Genomic DNA, 21,892 nt, shown 5'->3' with positions numbered 1-21,892 from the left:
TGTCTAGCTTTCCTGTTCCATCATCATTCCTGAATATCACAGGATTAGACATAACGTCTTCTAAAGACATAAAGGCCATGGCCTCTGCCTTTTATCTGTTTAATATCAGTACACAGGATTATTTATAGACTATAGACTATAGTGTAAGTGCATTAAAGCCACATGTTCACAATAATGCAGATGCAGATGGGAGGTTCCTGTATATGATGAAGTGTATGATAAACTCCTTATTACCCGAATGCTTTCTTATTAAGAAAAACATTGCACTAATTTAATTTTGACTCAGGAAAAGGGAGCATTATTTTGTGAATGGTCTTTACTGGAGTGTAATTTTAAGCCGCCAATTCAATAGACACAAGCGTATGCCAGGGTTGCTAAAATCGAATCCTATGAGTGTAGCTTTGCCATTTTCTGACTTTGACACAAATGGCTTCAAACTGGTTTTCATACTCAATTTAGCCTCCAGTGGAGCATGGGAATATTTATCTAAAATCCTATTCTTTTTGCACATGCAGGCAATAAATCTTTATTTTGAGCACAGCAACAGACAAAAGGCAAAAAATATGACTATCATAAAACCACACAGACCCCAATTAGTGCCATTGTGAAATATGAAGACTTATTTTATTTATTTTAATGGGGATTTCATTTTTCCCTCTTCATGTAAAACACTTAAAAGTGGCCCTTATTTGTTTGGAAATGGAAAAGAAATGAGGAAGTGCTTTTAAGTGAAACCCTTTCTTCTCTGATGCCATCAGTATTGAGAAGACATTACTGTAATATGAGCAGTAGTCTAGGTTTACAGTTGAGCTCAGTATGTCCTACATCCTTTCGGAAAATTAGTTTGAAATGATAAAATATGGTTTAGGTGCAAACTCAGGTTGTTTTGCATAATGGGTTGAGGGTTCAGCTCTCTGGATATGACGTGTAGATTATGTAAGGATTAACAAACACGCACTTGTAATCAGTGCTGAGGTGGTGCAATACAGCCAGACCAAAGCGTTTTATTCCTTTAATACCACTGCAAGTTGCCAAAGATTACAATTTGTATTAATGAAAGCACATGTTTTAAATCATAGTTTCAAATTATATAGCTCATGTTATCACATAGTTATAGAAGCTTTAAACAGTCGTTTCAGTAAGAAATGTAAGACATTCTGAAGTCAGTAAGACATTCTGAAGTCAGTAAGACAGTAAGATATTCTGAAGACACTAAGTCAAGTCTGTAAGACATTCTGAAGCCAGTAAGACATGTAAGATATTCTGAAGACACTAAGTCAAGTCAGTAAGACATTCTGAAGTCAGTAAGACAGTAAGATATTCTGAAGTCAGTAAGACATGTAAGATATTCTGAAGACACTAAGTCAAGTCAGTAAGACATTCTGAAGCCAGTAAGACATGTAAGATATTCTGAAGACACTAAGTCAAGTCTGTAAGACATTCTGAAGCCAGTAAGACATTCTGAAGTCAGTAAGACAGTAAGATATTCTGAAGACACTAAGACAGTAAGACATTCTGAAGTCAGTAAGACATTCTGAAGCCAGTAAGACATGTAAGATATTCTGAAGACACTAAGTCAAGTCAGTAAGACATTCTGAAGTCAGTAAGACAGTAAGATATTCTGAAGTCAGTAAGACATGTAAGATATTCTGAAGACACTAAGTCAAGTCTGTAAGACATTCTGAAGCCAGTAAGACATGTAAGATATTCTGAAGACACTAAGTCAAGTCTGTAAGACATTCTGAAGCCAGTAAGACATTCTGAAGTCAGTAAGACAGTAAGATATTCTGAAGACACTAAGACAGTAAGACATTCTGAAGTCAGTAAGACATTCTGAAGTCAGTAAGACATGTAAGATATTCTGAAGACACTAAGTCAAGTCAGTAAGACATTCTGAAGTCAGTAAGACATTCTGAAGTCAGTAAGACATGTAAGATATTCTGAAGACACTAAGTCAAGTCTGTAAGACATTCTGAAGTCAGTAAGACATTCTGAAGTCAGTAAGACAGTAAGATATTCTGAAGACACTAAGACAGTAAGACATTCTGAAGTCAGTAAGACAGTAAGACATTCTGAAGTCAGTAAGACAGTAAGATATTCTGAAGACACTAAGACAGTAAGACATTCTGAAGTCAGTAAGACAGTAAGACATTCTGAAGTCAGTAAGACAGTAAGATATTCTGAAGACACTAAGACAGTAAGACATTCTGAAGTCAGTAAGACAGTAAGACATTCTGAAGTCAGTAAGACAGTAAGACAATAAGTCATGTTAGACTTTCAGAATCTGAAAAGTTATAGCTTTATATCTGACTCCTACAAATCACTGAATCTGAAGAGACTGCATAAAAAATTAATCAATTAATTTTGAATCAAATCAATAATCAAAAATCCTGTGTAAGTAGTTACTATAGAAAAGATAAATATATTCAATTGAGTGCATTAACGCTGCTGTTATAGAAAAATAATCAACACCACTGGAATAATCAGAATCGAGAATTCAGCACTGTGGTATAAACAATATCAATATAAAAATCTATGATCAGTCAGAATGTCAGTATGTTTGTTGCGTTTTCTATTTGTAGCTTTGGAATATCTGACAAGTCAATAAGTCATCTGCCTTATTTTCCATCTGTTACATGATTTTCCAACTGCTCTCGGTGTATATTCCAAATGTTCCAGTTATTGGTGCTTTCCTTGTCGTCTTCTTCTGGAGCAGATCTGAGTCATACACCGCTGCAGCTGCATGTCTGTCTGACCCGTACGCACTCTCCGGTCTGACCACACACTGCCTCTGGTTGCATGCTAGTCTTGAGCAATACGCAGGACAAACATGGTTTATAGCTCTGCCTGGAATCTTGTCAATGCTTTGTTGCATTTGAGGGTTGATTTGGTGCTTTGCTTTTTGTTCCCCTTATTCTACTTTCAGAATAAGAGCAAATTTAAAAATGTTGTCAGAAAGTCTCAGGGCCCCAAACCTGTACGGCATTTATTCTGGACTGGGTCAGGAAGAATTCAAATGGAGTTAAGTATGACTTGATCGAAGCCGTGCTGGTTCTGTTTGTTCTCTCTCTTATGCGGCCTGACATGGACCAGCTCTGCTTTTTGCCTCCTTCTATTTCCAGAAAGTTCTCTGGAGACCTCGGCACAGCGACCTGTCCACAAGCAGCAGTAAAAAGGAAAGCCATTGTAGACTCTTTCATTTCAATGTTGTAGATAATCAGAGGAAAATAAAAGTGGAAAAAATAAGAGGAAAATACTTTCAATTTCTACATAGACATTGCTCTTACGTCTTCTTTAAAGCTTACTGAAGACCAGTAGAGGGTTTGTAGAACCTGCTAAGGTTTACATTCATCTTGAGTTTGAACCAAGGGTTTGTTTGTTAGTATATGTGCCTTGTCACCACACCTCACCATGACTAGGTTAAATCCCCTGAAAATGCACTTTCCATTGTCCAGGGGCATTGTCCAGCATGACGCCCGTGTGCACAAATCATGGGCAATAAATACAGGGTTTACCAAGTCAGCAGTGGAAGAAATTTGGGGTCCAGCACAGACCATGTCCTCAACCCAACTAAATATCTTTAGGAAGAGCCAAAACTCCAATTCTGTGTCAAATCTTCTTATGGGACATCAGTGCCCAAACTTTTGTGCCCATTTGTCTGATTGTTGGGCACAAATCCCCATAGCCTCATGTCTCCAAAAACTAATGCAAAGCCTTCACTGAAGTGTGGAAGCTTTTATAGCAGCAAAGCAGAAACAACTCAATATTAATGCCCATGGTTTTGGAATGGAATGTTCAATACTCAGGGGCCTTATTTTTGTCTGTATAGAGTAAGTGCAGGGCAATTTATTATTTAATAACAGAGTGTATTTATAAGAGTTATTTGAAAAATGTTGTATATTACTTACACAGAATTCTGTCTGTCTTATTTACATGCCTCATTTGCATTTGTCATACATATCAGCTTAATTTTCTGTTTATTCTTTAAATTAAAGCACACATCCTATATTACCAGTTTGTTACTTGGCTATGTTCTATCAGCAAATAGGTTCACTATCAGAGAGCCCCATTCTGACCAATGTTCATTAACACAGAAGTAGCATGACAACTGGAATGTAGGTCTCTGTCGTAGCTCTTTGACTATTCAGCAATGAGATGGTGGTTAAAGTGTAGACTAAATCACTACTTATTTAAAGTTTCATGACACTGTGGAAAATAAAAAGACGTAAATGAATAGAATGATAGTTAGAGAGGTGTTTATTGTAATCAGACTGCTAGACTGTTAAAAGTCAGACACAGAACATACCAGCATATTTTTAAAAAAAATAAATTTTATTCACTAGTTTACCTAAGAATAGGTTCTGTGACAGGAAGAATTATAAAGTTCTGACTTGTTTAGAACCTTTTGCCATGATCCTTCACTTAAGGTACAATCTTAGAAACAGTTTCACTCTTACACTTAAGTATTCCTTGCTTTTTCTTGACTGGGAAAATCATAATAATACTTAATAGTACCTCGTCAGCAGCTAGAAGCCTCAAATAACCCGCTTTATCTAACACACGTTATGAAATTTTTCATAATTGTTGTTTGTGTTTTTTTTTTTCTGAGTGCAGATCCTACCTCTTTACACTTGTCATTCAGCAGTGTATTTCTAGGCATTTTTCTACTACAAATGCAGGAAATGTTTGATTAAAATCTTGCTCCATAAATTAACACTCTGTACTTTTGAGAGCGTGGAGATTTTCCCTAGCTGATACGGCGGTGACAGCGATCCGTTAGCGACTGCAGACAGCAGCAATCACTAGGACACACAGATCACGTCACTGGCACAGTGGGGCGTCCCGGAGGCCAGCAGGTCTGGATGTTATTGTTTTCAGAAGGAATCCTCGTGGTAGAAGGTGGCGGGGGTTAACCCTAGGTGACGGGAGCTTCATAAATCTTCTGCCGCCACTGGAAGTCCCCGTGTGCACAGGTTGGAGGGCGTACAAAAGAATTGAGCCGGTCAGGATGTGGAGTCTGGGCTTTGGACAAGTAAGGTGTACCTCTGGGACACTGAAATAATATCAACAATCAGCCACTATTCTGCACAAGTGTGTGTGTGTGTGTGTGAAACCTAGGCCAGTACAGTCTATGGGATGTATCTTGCTGTGTTGAAGGTTTAATGTCTCTGTAGACAGTGCAGATAAGTCTGCTGGATGTTCACATGTGATTCCACAGTTATTTCTAAACAGAGATCTTGGTGATGTTGTCCAGATCCTTACCTCAGTATTTACTTCATCACCTGGACAAGTTATATGATATAGCATACTTTTTTACTCCTTTATAGCTACATACAGCTGACTAGAAGCTTCAAGGTTACCAAATATGCATATATTTCAAAGATCCCTATGTAGCAATCTGCGGGATCCAAGCACCTTTTGCTCATCACCGTCATCATGGAAAATCGCCATCATGAAAATGTAGAGATTAAAACAACGATGCAGAACATTTCAGCTTGACTCGATCTGCAATTTCAGAGAAAATAATTTGATCTTGACCCTGCTCTGTATGGCTGGCCATACAATTTATTAAGCTCTGCTCTAGCAGAATCCATTGGCATGTGGTGGCCATCATGGTTACAAATCTCAACATGAAAATTATTTAACCCAGTTTGCAAAAGCCAAAACTCAAATTATATAAATTGTACAAATACATATTATTATATATAGGTGGAGTTTTAACAGCAAGTCTATGGTTCCTGCAGTTCCGGAGATTTGATCCAGTGGGGGCAGTGGTGGCTCAAGTGGTTAAGGCTCTGGGTTGTTGACTGGAAGATCAGGGGTTCAAACCCCAGCACCGCCAAGTTGCCACTGTTGGGCCCTTGAGCAAGGCCCTTAACCCTCTCTGCTCCAGGGGCGCTGTATCATGGCTGACCCTGCGCTCTGACCCCAACCTCCAAGGATGGGATATGCGAAGAAAGAATTTCACTGTGCTGTAATGTATATGTGACAAATAATGGCCATTTCATTTCAACCAGTATGTAAAACGATATGTAATACAGAAGAATCCTGCTATAAACAATCATGTTCCAGTGACTTCAGTGCTTGGACCCCTAAATAATATGGGAAATGAGAAAATTATATTCAGTATTATTTAAGGCCTACAGCTGCAGAAATGAAGGTTATTCACACACTGACAAAAGGGACTGTATCAGGATATTAGAAACATCTTGTGATCATGAGATTTTTTGAATGGAAGGCAAACTATTATTATTAGTATTAAAACGTTTGTTCTGTTTCCTGGTGGTCCAGCAGCAGGATCCCATGCTCTCACTGCCACAGCCTGGGTTTCAATTCCTGGGCAGGGAACCAACCCAGGCACTGTCAGGGTTGATGCTCAATGCCGGTCTTAAGCCCGGTTAAAAAATAGGAGGGTTGCGTCAGGAAGGAAAACCGGTGTAGAAAAAACCTGTGCCAAACTCAAATAAGTGGATCGGATGATCCGCTGTGGCAACCCTGAACGGGGAGCAGCCAAAGGACGACAACAACAACATTAAAATGTTCTTTCTAATAATGTATATTTTAGGGTTATTTTTGCAAATCTTGTAAAACCTCAGAAAAAAAAATGACAGTGGCTATTTATTTCACATTCATCTGGCCTAGCTGCTTGGAAAAAAAAATAATTGAAAATCTCAACACACCTTTCAGTTTATGGCTTGGAAAATATTAAATTTGAAAGATACTTGATCCTGCTCCATAGTTAAAGTATGTGTAGGAAACATGATAACTAACTCCTTGTCCTTCTCAGAACTGTATTTTTAGTCCTAAGCAAGCTTTCAGCGATTTCACTGACAGCTCCTACCTAGGACACAGGATATCACTGTAGTGCATGTGAAGCCTGAAGGCTACCAAGTGAAAGTACTTAAAATAATCCCGCAACACAAATCTCTGTAGGTAGGCCCTTTACCTTATTGTGTATATGCTGGCAGTTTGAAATTTATCACACCTTTAAAATCGTCCTCAACTTCCAGAGGGTTTGACTTGTAAGTGGAGACAGTGTGAAGTATTGCGGTGACAGCCGAGGGATTGGCTGGCCCAGCCGCCTGTTTGTGTTGGCATTTCTTATTAGCACTCGGCCTGTCCTCTCCAGCTTGCCTTTCACAGCCCATTGGCAGTGTGAGTGACGTGGCATGCAGTCTCTTGCCACTCTGCAGCAAAGCGCCTCATTTAGTGCACCGCTGCTGTGTAGGGTGGCGCTGTGGCAGACATGCTGGTGGTTTCTCACTGAAATCTCTCAGCGGGTGTTCTTTATGTGAAACAGAACAAATGGTGTAGGGGAAATAGCAGGTTTTGGCTTTGTTTGTAAACCTTAAATGCTGGTTTTCTGCAGACATGAAGGCTAGTAATAAACTTTAAGGAATGTGCACTGGTCTATCTGAATTAGTAATAATTTTATTTTTTGTTTGTTATGTTTACACAGCTATCTAACAAAATTGCAATAGTTCTTTATTCTTTCTTTTCTATCCATTTATGGGTACGTTTAATGTTGTGGAATGCTATAAACAGGTGTTCATTCCCCAGCCTCTCTTTTATATCTCTTTTGAAGAGGCACCACAGCATGGCAGGCTTCCCATGTGGATAAACAGTTCCTGACAATGGAGGCTCCTTCCATCAATGTTCAAAAATGTATTCTTAAAGAATGCTTCACAATTTAAATTATTTTTTCTTTTTTCTTTTCTTTTTTAATTTGTTTATTATTAGGCTTAGATCATGCGGCGCATGAATGAGCATCCCTGTGACTCGGCTAATGTCATAGAAATGATAACATATTAGAACTTGTGCATTAATATAAACCTATAGTTTGAACCATTGTAGGAGCTACTCTTATAGAAAATTTCGACCAATCACAGTTGAGAATTCGCCTAAACAGCACTAAACAGTGGTAATAGCGTGTACATCACAGGACACTGAAGTTCTATCTGTGTACTGGGTCTAGATTTGATTGAACTACAATGAGACAAAATGTATATTTGTAAGTAAATCTTATACTAGTTGTATTGTATTATACTAGTCTAATACTTGTTATATAATTGTTAATCATGAATTACATATTACTTAATGCACTTGGAGCTCAAAAGTCTAACATTGAGATATTGAGGAAGATTCATCCAAGACAAATAAAGCTGTCCTGGATACAGTTAAACTGGCACGTATGAAAACCCTAATATATGATTACATTTACAGCATTGGGCAGATGCCCATATCCAGAGCAACTTACATTTCTTATCTCATTTTCCTACAACTGACGAATCAATGGTTAAGGGCCTTGCTCAGGGGCCCAGCAGTGGCAGCTTTTCAACCTGGGGTTCAAACTCACAACCTTCCAAACAGTAGTCCAACACCTTAACCACTTTCCCATAATTTCTTGTGTAGGTAATGAAATTACACCTAAATGAATATTATATTCAAATATTTGTTATATCTAAAAACTTCTCTAAAATCTTCTTACACTGGAGAAATGATCATAAGGAATGACTGTGGAAAAAGAACTGATTGTTCAAAGCTAGGTGACTGCTTGTGCAAGCCTTTGTTAGGCTGAACACACCTATTGAGAGTAATAGTACTGTAAATAAGATAAAGTGCAAAAAAACCATGCTGTTCTCTAGCTTTTATCTATAAAAGTAGATAAAGAAAGTAAGCGTGAAGTTCAGCATCCAAAAATGTTTTGCTGAGCATTGAAAAGTTATAATAATGAAGCTTAGTCTCTTGCCTACAGTGTCTGTCTCTGAATACAGGATTCACAGAGAAGATCTGTAATTCTCAGACTGAAGAGATGCGAATCACACTGGAACAGTTTGGATGAGTTTATTATAGGCTTCTAGTAACATCATGTAGAAAATGACAGAAGATTTCTCCTCTTCTGTAATCTTTCTCTGTCCTGGGTCACAATCACAAGATTTACCAGCTATAATGGCTGTCATCATGGTGCAGTCACCTTTGATCCTTTGAATTTTAACATCAAACCTAAAAGACACATGGTACATAAGCCTTCAATTAAGCGCAATTAAGGGAACAGTGATGCTGAGTCAGCTCTTTCCATTCAATACACCATTACAGGCTTATGGGAATGGTGCTGTTCACAGTTCAGCCCCAAAAACAGACCTGACATCTTCAGCAGCATTAACTACGCGATTTAAACAGGGTATTGCATTAATGTTGGCAGATAAGTACTTAGCTCAGATAATTTTACCTCTTTAACTTCTTTATTACCTCTTTCCTTTACCGCAAAACTGGTTTAACTGTGGTAACCAGTAACCATATTATTTTTATTTAGGATTTTAAAGTGTATTATTGGTGCATTAGTACACAGTGACTAGATGATATACAATCTGTGTACTAGTTCTGGACTTAAATGTATACATGGAAGTAAATTTATTTCAGATCAGAGCCATATTCTGCAATGTTAATGAAATATTGGCTTGCTCATTTACATGGAAGTCAATTTTAAGCTTCCTAAAAAACAATTAGTTCATACAAAGGTAATAAATCAGAATTGATGATGATGATGATGCTTCTAAAAGACATGCAAAGGCACAGCATATTACTGAGAAAGGAGTTTGTTTATGAGTTAGGGCAATATTCTTTATTTTTTTGGTAGCTAATTTGCTCTGGGCTTGCTTTTAATTGCAGAATATAGTGTACTGTTGCTATAGTTACCATGAAATCCTATAATATAATTGTAGTAAAAAAAAAAAGATTTGATTGAACTTTTCTTTTCAGTAGCCACATGTGATAAAATGCTGCCTCATATCACATCTATATATTGGTTAAACCAGTAGTCAAGGATATTTTATTTTGTAACCCAGTGGACAAGAAAGCTAGCTGAAATTGCGACATTAAATTGTGTAAATTTACATCTGGTGCCAAATCAATACATGTGGACCAAATGATCCGCTGTGGCGACCCCGAACAGGGAGCAGCCGATAGAACAACAACAACATATTGTGTAAATTAATATGTATGTGTGTGAGAGTTATTGTAGTAGTATCCAGTAGTCTACATTGCTGGTTGTGTAAACCTGGAGCCAAATTCGAAAGCAAGGCAGCTAACATTTGGCAAACTAATACATAACTAAAGCTTATTTGCCAAGTAGGAATGAGTATTGACAACATTTGCTAAAAGTAATGTGCATTTCCATTATGAACTATCTGCAAATATTCTCTCTCTTACTAGAGTAAATGATACCCATGAGCACTTTTCGAGTTAGACAAGGATGCTTAAGAAAAAAGAACACACAATAAAAATATTCAAAATCTTGCAAACGATGTAGCTGCAAATCCAAATGTTTTTACTGCAAAATATCACTTCGCACTTTCTATGACTAGATTTGTATTGGTCCATTTAGAAAGCTATGCAGTGCTATGCAGCTTACATGCTTGAACCCTCTCTGAGAGAAAAGAGGCAGTGGAAATGTGCAGGCCTCAGTGCTCAGATTTGGTGGGAAGCGCTTTTCTGTGGCATGGTTTCTCATCATTAAAGCTCTTCCCGTCTGAATACAGACTGCCAAACTATGCGGTGTCCAGCCGAGCCCCGCTCACAAGGACACGGATTGCAATGAGGCCTAGCTGTACATACTTCCTACCAGTGACAACCCGGCATCAATCTTCTTCTCTTCCACCCTGTGAGGGGAAACCGAGGACTCGTACGCTATCAAACAATGGCTGGATTATTTGCCAGTGTGTACTTTTGTGATAGCACATTCATCTGATACATGACAGAAGCAGGAGGTGGAAAGTATAATGTAATGGCTTTTGATTAGTCTGTCACTTTGTTAATGACTTGGCGTGCTAGATGAGTGCAGCACATATTCGTCAACATGACTAGGACCAGGTGTAATGATCATTCTGCATTTTAGGAGGAAATCAGTGCAATCAATCAAAACACTCAACGCGGAAGACAGTGCCAGAATTTTCGCCAGCTGTTTTTTCAAAATCCACATTTCCCTTCCATATCATTTTAGTGTGAAACACACAGACACAAACATATGATCTTAACTTGAAGCGCCACATGTAGCCTTGACTAGAGGCCTAGTGGCTCAGCATCAATGGCCTGATGAAATTTTCTGAATGGAAACTGCTCTGCTTTCCCCAGAGCTCATGCACTCCGGCTGCTCGTCTTGGCTTCATCCAGGTGATTTTGACATCTTGGCTCAGCGCCGCTGGCTGCTGGAGGGCAGAAAGAGAGGAGAGAGTTATTCTTACGCCCTCACTACTCTTTGTTTTTTCAGCTGGAGTGCAGAGAACTCTCCCGGCTCACCTTTTCGAGGGAGCTTACATTGAAGCAGAGGTTCCCATGTCTTATTCTGACAGCGTTAATCCTGAAGGTTATATTTAAAATGTGTTAGACATCAACAGTATCACATATGTGTTTATATTTGACATTTTTTTGTGCATTGTCAGTGAATCATGCTAATAAAAAGTGTTAATCCTCTAATTTAGCACATAGAAAACATAGGGGGGAATATAAAATGACTGATGACCTTGAACATTAGGGCATGTAAACTAACTGGGTTCACATCATCTCCTAAAAATAGCCATTACATGTTTTTTTAAATGTCAAAATCAACAATGGGTAAATGGTCATGATAAATAAACAACTAAAAAAATGGTAGTACCTTTATTTAAGTTAACAGACTACTCTGCTAGGATTTAACTTAAAAGTATAGGCAGTCATGTTAGTTGTAGTTAATGCTTTGACAGCAAAACTTAAAAAATCCAACCCTCCCATTCGTATTCATGAGAAGCCACACCCTGAAAAAGCATGAGGTGGAACTTATGGGTGGAATTAACAGGCATGTAGAGACACCTCCTTCTCCTGAATGGCTTGATGTTGGTGGTCCACAATATTTCATTCATTCATCTTCAGTAATTGCTTTGTCCTGCTAAGGGTTACGGTGGATCTGGAGCCGATCCCAGGAACTCTAGGCTTGAGGCAGAAATGCAGACTAGATGGAAGACCAATTGGTCACAGGGCACCATATACATACATTTACACAGGGGTGATTTTAGGATAGCTAATTCAACGCTGGCATGTTTTTGCAAGAAGGAAGAATACCTGAAGAACCCAAAGGAAACCGATGTGGACATGGGAAGAACACACAAATGGTAATCTGAGCTCAGGATCAACCTAAGGAGCTGTGTGGTGGAAGAGTGTCTCACCATGCCAGCCTTTTTCTTGTGTCAGTGACTGTTTGATTTCATGCAATAGTTTTCCTAAAAGTAAGTAAACCAGACACTGTGACATGAAGATAAATAAAGCCCAGGTGTATACTGAACCTATGCCAGGTTTCAGCTAGCACCCATAAGGAATTTTTGCTTTGTCCCTTGGGAAATAGAGCCCATACATTGCCGCATCATCACAGGGATTAGTGTATCCATTTTGGCATTGTGTACATTGCCATAGAATTGACTCATTTCCGAATGGGATGACACGAACAACTCAAAGTGCAGTCGTTGCGACTATTATAATTCTCTAAAACTTTTACTATTATTTGGAAGGAGTTACAGTTATAGCGTTCACTCACATAATTCTTTCACAAGTAAATGTCTTTGATTTTAGTGCAAGAAAATTTTAATTTCAGGCAGACGTCTTTTCACAGCCCATTGTGCAGTGTTAAAGCATCATAGAGCCATCTGGGTGGTCTGGGGACAGCTCATAAGATCCTTTGAAACACAGCAGGCGTGATTTTGCGGATCCAAGAAGGAGCCAAATCAGAGAGATTAATGTTGCGGAAACCTTTCGAAAATGGCAAATATAAACTGGTGTGTTGCAACTAAGCACTTGCTTTTGTACCCTTTACCAATGCTTATTACATTGCAGTGGCAAGACAAGGAACTGGCTCATTTTTTACTCGTTCACCCAACCAGCAGCAAAGAGGTCATAGTTTCTATCCAAAGCAAACACAAAAGCAGAAGTGGATGTAGTTTGACTTTGGGTTTTCTCTCCTCTGTCATTCACAGTTAGGTGTTCTGACATGTGTTTGGTGGAAATGCATAATTTTGTGTGTGTGTGTGTGTTTTGTAGAGATTAATATCCTGTGGGCTGCTCATCAAGCGCATCACAGCTCTGAGTACTACAACCTGACCACAGCGCTCCGGCAGTCTGTAACACAGCAGTTTACTTCATGGGTAACAATTACCATCTGCTAGAGACTTTCTTCCCTTTTTACTATATAGTGCATTCAAATTTTGTCTGCATCAAGTTCCCCCAACAGCACACTATATTATTAGTATTATTCCATCATAAATCTAGTGTATAACTGATGCACAATACCTTTGCAGATAATTCAACCTATAGCTGATTCCATCAGCTCTGAATGTAACAATGGATTCCTGTGCAGCTATGTTTGTATATAAATGTAAATAAAAATGTTGTTTAATGACCATCAATCTGAAAGGTACTTGATAATGTTGTATTTAATACAGATTTAATACAGATACACATCTGTAAGAGGAACGGAATGTGATGTGGTCTTCTGTTGTTGTAGCTTGTCCTCCTTCAGCAAAGATTTTTTATTTATTTTTTTCTCACCCTGGTTGTAAAAAGTGGTTATATGAATTACTGTAGCCTAATGTTTTAGCTCAAAATAGACGTGTAGCTTAAAAAGATTCCTTAAAAAGACCAAAATGTTTTGACCTGTTGAGCTGCTGCTTGAAGGATATTTTTGGTTTTTGTCTTGCACATGAATACCTGAGGAGATCAGCAGATTCTGAAATACTCTTTCTCTCTCTCTCTAAGTGACCTTGATTTCCTCTGCCCCCCTGTATATTAAGTGGAAACCAAATGTCTTCCCTTAAATTGTTTAACTATATGTCTGACTCTCTCAACTGTACTTTGACCTGTAAAAATATACAATGTTCAACTTGTCCCTAGTCCAAAACATGATCTTGTGGAAACATATACTTTTTTTATATTGTATAAATTCAATTTAGTGATATAGGGCTGACAAGGTTTGTGCCAAATTATATAAAGAAAATGGAAATCTGTCTTAAATCTGTAAGTGTATCCTGATCCTCATTTGAAAGTTGAAGATTTTTATTTTATTTGTTCTGTAATAAAATATGTAATGAGCTGATTGTGTGTTCTCAGGTGTTCTACCTTCCCATGGCATTAATAGTTCCACCATCAATCTTTGCTGTACACATCCAGTTTAACTTACTCTACCAGTTTTGGATCCACACTGAGGTAAAGTGTAAATCTATTCATCAATCACTTTTAAGTCTGAGTGAATGTGCAACAAATAGGCCCATGATATCTTTTCAGACTCAGTGTATACGGTGAAAAAGGCATCGGATCATGACCTGAGGCTAATGATTTCCTTTAACCATCTCGATGGTTCATCCACCACAAAATACCTACTTTATGTATCACTTTCCAGGTTTAAAACTCCAGACCTATGTTCAAAAAGAAATAATGAGCTTTTATAAAATATTCCAAACAGAAGCATAACCATACCCTTGCCATTTGAGTGAACATTGGCCCATTGGTTTTACAGTTCGGGAGAGTCATTTGGGGAGTCGTTTAGAAGGAATGGATTTGGAATCATTTCCATCTTTTAGAGCGCCATTAGTGAAAACAGTCTTCACATCCGCAAGTTCCTGAAGGATATAATTTATGCCTTTTTTATGAGCTTTTTTGATGTTATGTAATTTATTGGCTTGAAATTCCCAGGCATAATCCAGCGTTAAAGCCCCGGCTAAGCGGCGAGCAACCTTTTTCATTCAAGACAAAATTGAGCTGGAGCCAGACCAGTCATTATGGAGAAATAATGACCCACTGAAAAATCATGTTCACTCACACAATCCCCAGCTAAATCTAGACCTCAGCAGGTTTACATTTATCCATCAAAATCATTATTTCCTTCAAACACCTGAGGGCAAATTAAACACCTGTGTAACATATAACTTTAGTAACTTTAGAGATCGAGTTAAAATGGATTGGTGTGATGGGAAATTAAACTGTGTGTGTGTGCATTTGTCTGCATGTGTGTGTACATGGTGCATATATATATATATATATATATATATATATATATATATATATATATATATATATATATATATATATATATATATGGATATATATATGGGCTGGGAAGGGGAACTTATCAGCTTTTTGGCCTCGTCTTAAAGCCATTCTAATTCCCTCCAACTTTGTGTTTGCTTTACTTCTAATCTATATTGTTCTTTCCATGTGGAAATCTGGCTACTTTTCTCTTTCCATAGTTAGCAGAGCTTCAAGCGAGCTCATCAGACAAGAAAACACATAATATTAATGATGTTTCGTGTCAGAATCCATTAGCAAATACGTGAACCATGCAAGCGTTTGGGTCCTGCACAATTCCTCCTCAGTATTATTGGCCAAAACAAAGACAAGCCAATCAATAGGAGAGATTAATCACATGTGTGAAGCTAAAACTCAGACTCAGTTTACATCTCTGTTTAGCAACAGCTGGCACTGCACGATACCCCCAGGCTGGATGTTTTTTTCCTTTTAGTCACTTGATTACATGGCACTAAACAATCACATCCTAGAGGCGCTGTTTATTAATATAAGACACACAAGTATTTTTAAAACTGCTTTTTCTCATTAGGTCGTCAAGGATCTCGGTCCTCTGGAGTGGATCCTAAACACGCCGAGTCATCACAGAGTTCATCATGGTGAGAAACACCCACAGTAGAGCATGTTTAAATATTTCATTTTGCATGAGATGTTTTATATTTTGCTGTTATAATCACTGTATACCAAACAATGTCAGCTTTAGTGATTTGTTCCTGGTTTATTCTGTTTGCATCATTTTTCAGGGAGAAACCGTTATTGTATTGATAAGAATTATGGAGGAACTCTCATTATTTGGGACCGGATGTTTGGTAAGAGTGTGTGTGTGTGCGGTAGACTCAAGGGCGTACTTCTTATTCTGGCTCGATACAACTATACAGTAGACTGAAACAGTGCACTGTAAGGCCTTGGTGCAGAATTATGGAATTACATTAGGAAGCTGACAGTTTAAGACCGCTTGAGATAATCACCAGACATGTAGTGCAAATTAGAGTAGTTTACATTGCAAATAGACAAGATACAAGACAGTAAATAATTGTTGAGGAAGTGGCAATAGATACAACACAATACATATGGTAAACAATAGTACTTTGTGTGTGTGTGTGTACATGTACAAACAAGACCCCTTCTTCTTAAAAACATTAAATAAAATATCACATCGTCTGCCTTTCATATATGTTTAAAGCAACATATGCAAGCAGAGTATTTATCAGTGTATTATCAATGTTCTCTTGTAGGAACCTTTGTTCCAGAAGAAGATAAAGTCATCTATGGACTCACACACCCCATCAACACTTTTGACATTCTGTCTGTTGAGGTACATTAACCCAAGTATATCTTTATAGAAATCATTTTTGAATCAGTGCCCTGTTTTCTGTGAACCACATGAGTTCTCGCCCAGCGAGTTCCAGCTCAGAGTTTCAGAGTGCTATGCTTAATGTAAATATGAGCTGTGAGTTCTCTGCTGCCTTCGTTCTCCTCATGTTTCCCCACCAGTGGAAAAGCCACACCATAACCATAACATTAGTAGTACACTTTAAACAAGAGAGGCGAGAGTGTCGGCAAGAAACCATGTGCAATTTGCCTTTGATTATTTTCTCTGCACTTTCCCTTGGAGGCCAACGACAAACGCAATCTTATCTGTGGCATGAAACATTTAGACACTGGATTCAATGTCAGACGAAAATAACAATAGTGTTTCTCATACATTTTTGTTTGAAGAACCTAATAACCCTTAGCTATAACTCACACACTGATACAACCTTTCCCTCAGGGGGCTTTGCTACTCCACCAAAACTAATACAGCTGACGAATATTCAATCCTCCACCCAAATACAGCATTGCTGGACTATCAGCAAAGCTGTTTAACTTTGTATAGTCAGTTAATATGGACTTTGATAAAGGACTTTGACATGGATACAGTCAAGTGGAAAACATTATACCCATCCTTGCTTCTGAGAGAGAGAAAGAAAATGTAGGTGAACCATATACAAGTTTAGGATATATTAGCATATTTTTTCCAGTTCATGGATGGGTAGATGGATGGATGGATGAATATATACATATATATATATATATATATATATATATATACACTATATTGCCAAAAGTATTCGCTCACCTGCCTTGACTCGCATATGAACTTAAGTGACATCCCATGGGTTCAATATGACGTCGGTCCACCCTTTGCAGCTATAACAGCTTCAACTCTTCTGGGAAGGCTGTCCACAAGGTTTAGGAGTGTGTTTATGGGTTTTTGACCATTCTTCCAGAAGCACATTTGTGAGGTCACACACTGATGTTGGACGAGAAGGCCTGGCTCTCAGTCTCCGCTCTAATTCATCCCAAAGGTGTTCTATCGGGTTGAGGACAGGACTCTGTGCAGGCCAGTCAAGTTCATCCACACCAGACTCTGTCATCCATGTCTTTATGGACCTTGCTTTGTGCACTGGTGCACAGTCATGTTGGAAGAGGAAGGGGCCAGCTCCAAACTGTTCCCACAAAGTTGGGAGCATGGAATTGTCCAAAATGTCTTGGTATGCTGAAGCATTCAGAGTTCCTTTCACTGGAAATAAGGGGCCAAGCCCAGCTCCTGAAAAACAACCCCACACCATAATCCCCCCTCCACCAAACTTTACACTTGGCACAATGCAGTCAGACAAGTACCGTTCTCCTGGCAACCACCAAACCCAGACTCGTCCATCAGATTACCAGATGGAGAAGCGCGATTCGTCACTCCAGAGTTGCTGTCGTTCCCAAACACTTCCACGTTCTTATAATACAGCTGACAGTTGACTGTGGAATATTTAGGAGCGAGGAAATTTCACGACTGGATTTGTTGCACAGGTGGCATCCTATCACAGTTCCACGCTGGAATTCACTGAGCTCCTGAGAGCGACCCATTCTTTCACAAATGTTTGTAAAAACACTCTGCATGCCTAGGTGCTTGATTTTATACACCTGTGGCCATGGAAGTGATTGGAACACCTGATTCTGATTATTTGGGTGGGTGAGCGAATACTTTTGGCAATATAGTGTAGATAGATAGATAGATAGATAGATAGATAGATAGATAGATAGATAGATAGATAGATAGATAGATAGATAGATAGACTTTATTGATCCCATATGGGAAATTCTTGTGTTACAGCAGCTTTGTCAGTAAAAAAGCAAATGCAAGACAGAGAAAGGAATTTGTAGGATTTTTAGCATGGGGATAATATAATCAATAAAATACAACTCTAAAAACTGTTTCCAGAACAAAACTCAACAGCTTTAATGAACTCATGGTGAAAGAGAAACTCAACCCACTGCTCAAAATTCAACCCAAATATTTCTGGCTATCAGCAGGGTGAACATTGAGGACTGGGGCTTTGGAACTCAACAATAACACTTTACATCTTTACATTTAGGACTTAAGGATAAATTAATAACTAGTTTTCACTTAACTTTTAAATTCACCCACATGAACATTACGAACACATTAATATTTTTTCTCATGTCGGAGTTATCAATAACTCATAGTTTTTCCTCTGTATACTTTTTATTTCTGCTCAGTTTTTTGGACTCCTTTTTCACTTTTACTTTGAGTCAGTGCTTTATTACTTATTACTTAAACAGAGTTTTCCTGAATAAATCCACTTTCACTTCTAGTAGCAACAATAAGCAGATTATTGCCAGAATGTGATTTCTTGCAGCTATGAGATTACTTTGCTCATGTAAACAATCTCACTGTGAGTTTTTGTTACACATATGTCCCTGTGTAATGAGTTTCTCACGTCATGAGGTTTTGTTTCTGCTCTGTTTTCTTTCTGAAGTTTGAATACTACGTATACCTGTGGCGGCAGTTCCTCAGTGCTGATGGTATTACACACAAGCTGTCTGTCATCTTTAAAGGACCAGGCTGGATGCCGGGCACACCGAGGCTAGGAGATCCCGACGATCTACCCGAGGTAGGATACTTCTTTTTTTTCTCGTATCTAATAAATATCTCTAATTATACAATGAATTGTAGATTCGAACAAACTGTACAAGGCTGAATTTATTTCATGATGGACAAAAGTTCTTCATGTAGTTCTCTTTAAATTTGTGAAGTAATGGAGCTTATATCATAGCACTGTTCTCAATTCTGATTGGGCAGAAGGTGTCTATTATCTTTTTATAACAGCGGCTCTGACAATAATTTTGTCTGCAAGGCAATACACAGGTAATAATGTGATTTTTCTGAAACATTATTGTATTAATAAGTTAAACAGGTACTTTTATGATGGATGTTCCATTGAACCATGTAATAGTTAACAAACGTGCAATTGTTTATATGGTGAAGTTTTATATATATATATATATATATATACACAGAAGGAGTCATCACTTTGTAGCAGAGATAAACATGGGACAGTATTCAAGACATAGGAGTTTATCATAGTTTCCCTTTTCAAGACGAGCTTAGGTTCTTTTGTCTTTTTAACTTCAAGAATGATTGTATATAGCTGCTATAACATGATTTGTAACAGGAACCGGTGTTGTGGATGGTCTACAACATTAAAAGTAACTACAGATAATAATAAATATAACTGGACACTATTGGAAAATTGCTCTGATATAAGCGGAGTTAAACAGTTTAGAAGGTGCTGTTACTGGAAAATGATCAACTTCAGGGTGGTAACAGTAACACAGCTATGCAGCATGTCAGCCTGTAGCACGCTAGCCTGTTGTCGCTTTTATCCCTGGCAAATTACTGTTGAATGGCAGTTTGGTGGTGAATTCAAGCTTAAATTAGCTTGAGAAATCTTGTTATTCTTGAATGTTTATATCTCGTTTGCTATCCACTGCCTACAATTTCAGTGACAGAAAAAAGCCTTGACAATGACTCTTAATATAAAATGACACACTTTACAAGTACAGCCGAGTGCCAAAAAAGTCTCACATGCTTTTGAAGCACAATAAGCTCAATTTTCACATGTCTTAAAAAGCCAGGCCTACGACACGGGATTGAAGTCTCTCCATCAGGAGCTGTGGCGGTTTGCTTTGAAACGGCGATGTGTGTGTGTGTGTGTGTGTGTGGCACATTTTTAGCCACTTTTACTTCACACATGAAACAAAGCCTCGTTTTTTCCCCTCATGCTGCAATTAAAGCAGCCCTAAAGAGAGCCTGGTGATGGAGAGCATGTGGTGAGTGCTGAAGTTTGACTGAAATACCTTGAAAGGTGCTGGATTGGGAGAGCTGGGCTGTGCCTGTTCATACTCCTGCGCAGGAGGGAGGGTTGTGCTGGAGGAGTTGAGTTTTGAGGGAAAACAGAGCAGTGAACTGCAGTAGGTCAAACCCACATGTGACTACACATGAGAGAGTCTTAAGAATTCATAAAAATGAATTTAAGTTTATTTCCATTCACCACACATTCGAAAATACATTTATGGAATAATGTATTACAAACCTGTAGAAAAGGTTTAGACTGCTTCCTTTGTTGTTTCTTAAAATAAATATCGTACATAAATATGCACAAATATCTAAATTTGTCATTAATTTAAGATTTCAACAAAGTGTTAATTATTACTGTCTAGTAAGGACTCCTGTTTAATTTTTCTATAAACAGCATGTCCCAATGTTTTATTCAACCTATACGACAGCTATTTGGCAACGATTACAATTTTTCAATATATTTAATAAATAACCTATTCCTGGTTTTAGGCCATTTATAGCTACATTTGATGTTATATTATGTACAAGACTACTTACAGTGTAACAATTTATAGTAGCTATAGACAATCGTTCCTTCACCAGTCTCTCTATTGTTCTATCACTTAAAGTTAATATTTATTTTCTAAAAAATCAGAGCTTCTCAAGTTCTTGAGAAACCACAAAGCACAATGTGCTCTGTCCTGGAAATGGAGGCATTTCACTAAACCAGCCTGTATTACATCATGTACAGCATGGGACTGAGATCAGAATTAGTCATTTATAAGTATGTACTTTCTTCCTAAGGCTACTGTGTTGTTCATTTATTCCTCCATTTTAGACTTGGGCTTTGTGTCAAATGCCTTGTATGTGAGGGCATAGAGGAAGACTCGAGAGACAGGCAAAATATTGACTAAGCTCCAGGCTTGAGTATATTCAGTTCACACTTCAGAAACCATCAACAAAACTCAGAACAACTCAACAGAAAAACATGCAGCTCTCTCTCTCTCTCTCCCTCTCTTTCTCTCTCTCTCTCTCTCTCTCTCTCTCTCTCTCTGGTTATGCCAGAGCCTGAAAGCACAAAGACACACAACTAAGTAAACTCCCAATAATAAGTCACAGGTGAGAATCCTTATGCGTTACCTGCCATCTCTCCACCCACACCCGACACTTGGCCACGTCCCTACACTGTGTTCCCCTCCCCTTCTATAAATACAGTTTGTACATTTACCAAAAAACTCATCTTGTCTGTTCATAGAGCATTTTTTCAAGTAGCGAGGTGGAACATTCAGGTGGTCTTCAGAGTTTTCTTAGAAAGCACTGGTTTCCTGTGTGGTTAAGTGCAAGTGATGCTTACAGAGCTTAATAGGGTTCTCGTTACTTGTTTAAAATTTCTACAGCATGTGCTTACAATGATCTTCAAGGTCACCTGTTGAGGAGAGAAATCACTATCCCGAAACTTCTGCTGGAGGTCCGAGTGTCTAAAAGTATTTTGTGACCCTTTCTATTCTAATAAGCTTGAACTTAATTTTTTTTCTTCCCTGATTCCCTCTGCTATGCAAGCTGGTAACAAAAATGATGGGTTTTTATGTGGTTGTAGAGGTCAAACCCACACCTGAA

General features: G+C 38.2%; 1 protein-coding gene across 3 annotated transcripts in view; it reads left to right on the top strand.

Moving 5' to 3' along the window:
• agmo (alkylglycerol monooxygenase) overlaps positions 1-21,892 on the top strand; it is a 48,293-nt gene that overhangs the window by 12,360 nt on the left and 14,041 nt on the right. For all 3 annotated transcript variants that reach the window (XM_058414422.1, XM_058414421.1, XM_058414420.1), the window contains exons 4-9: positions 13,063-13,166; positions 14,128-14,223; positions 15,632-15,698; positions 15,843-15,908; positions 16,335-16,414; positions 18,915-19,049. In XM_058414422.1, coding sequence (XP_058270405.1) covers positions 13,063-13,166; positions 14,128-14,223; positions 15,632-15,698; positions 15,843-15,908; positions 16,335-16,414; positions 18,915-19,049 — 548 coding nt within the window. The remainder of the gene's footprint in view (positions 1-13,062; positions 13,167-14,127; positions 14,224-15,631; positions 15,699-15,842; positions 15,909-16,334; positions 16,415-18,914; positions 19,050-21,892) is intronic.

The sequence above is a fragment of the Hemibagrus wyckioides genome, linkage group LG17 (genome assembly GCF_019097595.1).
Source record: "Hemibagrus wyckioides isolate EC202008001 linkage group LG17, SWU_Hwy_1.0, whole genome shotgun sequence".
Lineage (NCBI taxonomy): Eukaryota > Metazoa > Chordata > Actinopteri > Siluriformes > Bagridae > Hemibagrus > Hemibagrus wyckioides.
The sequence above is the reverse complement of the archived record's forward strand: the minus strand, read 5'-3'. Positions and strand labels throughout refer to the sequence as shown.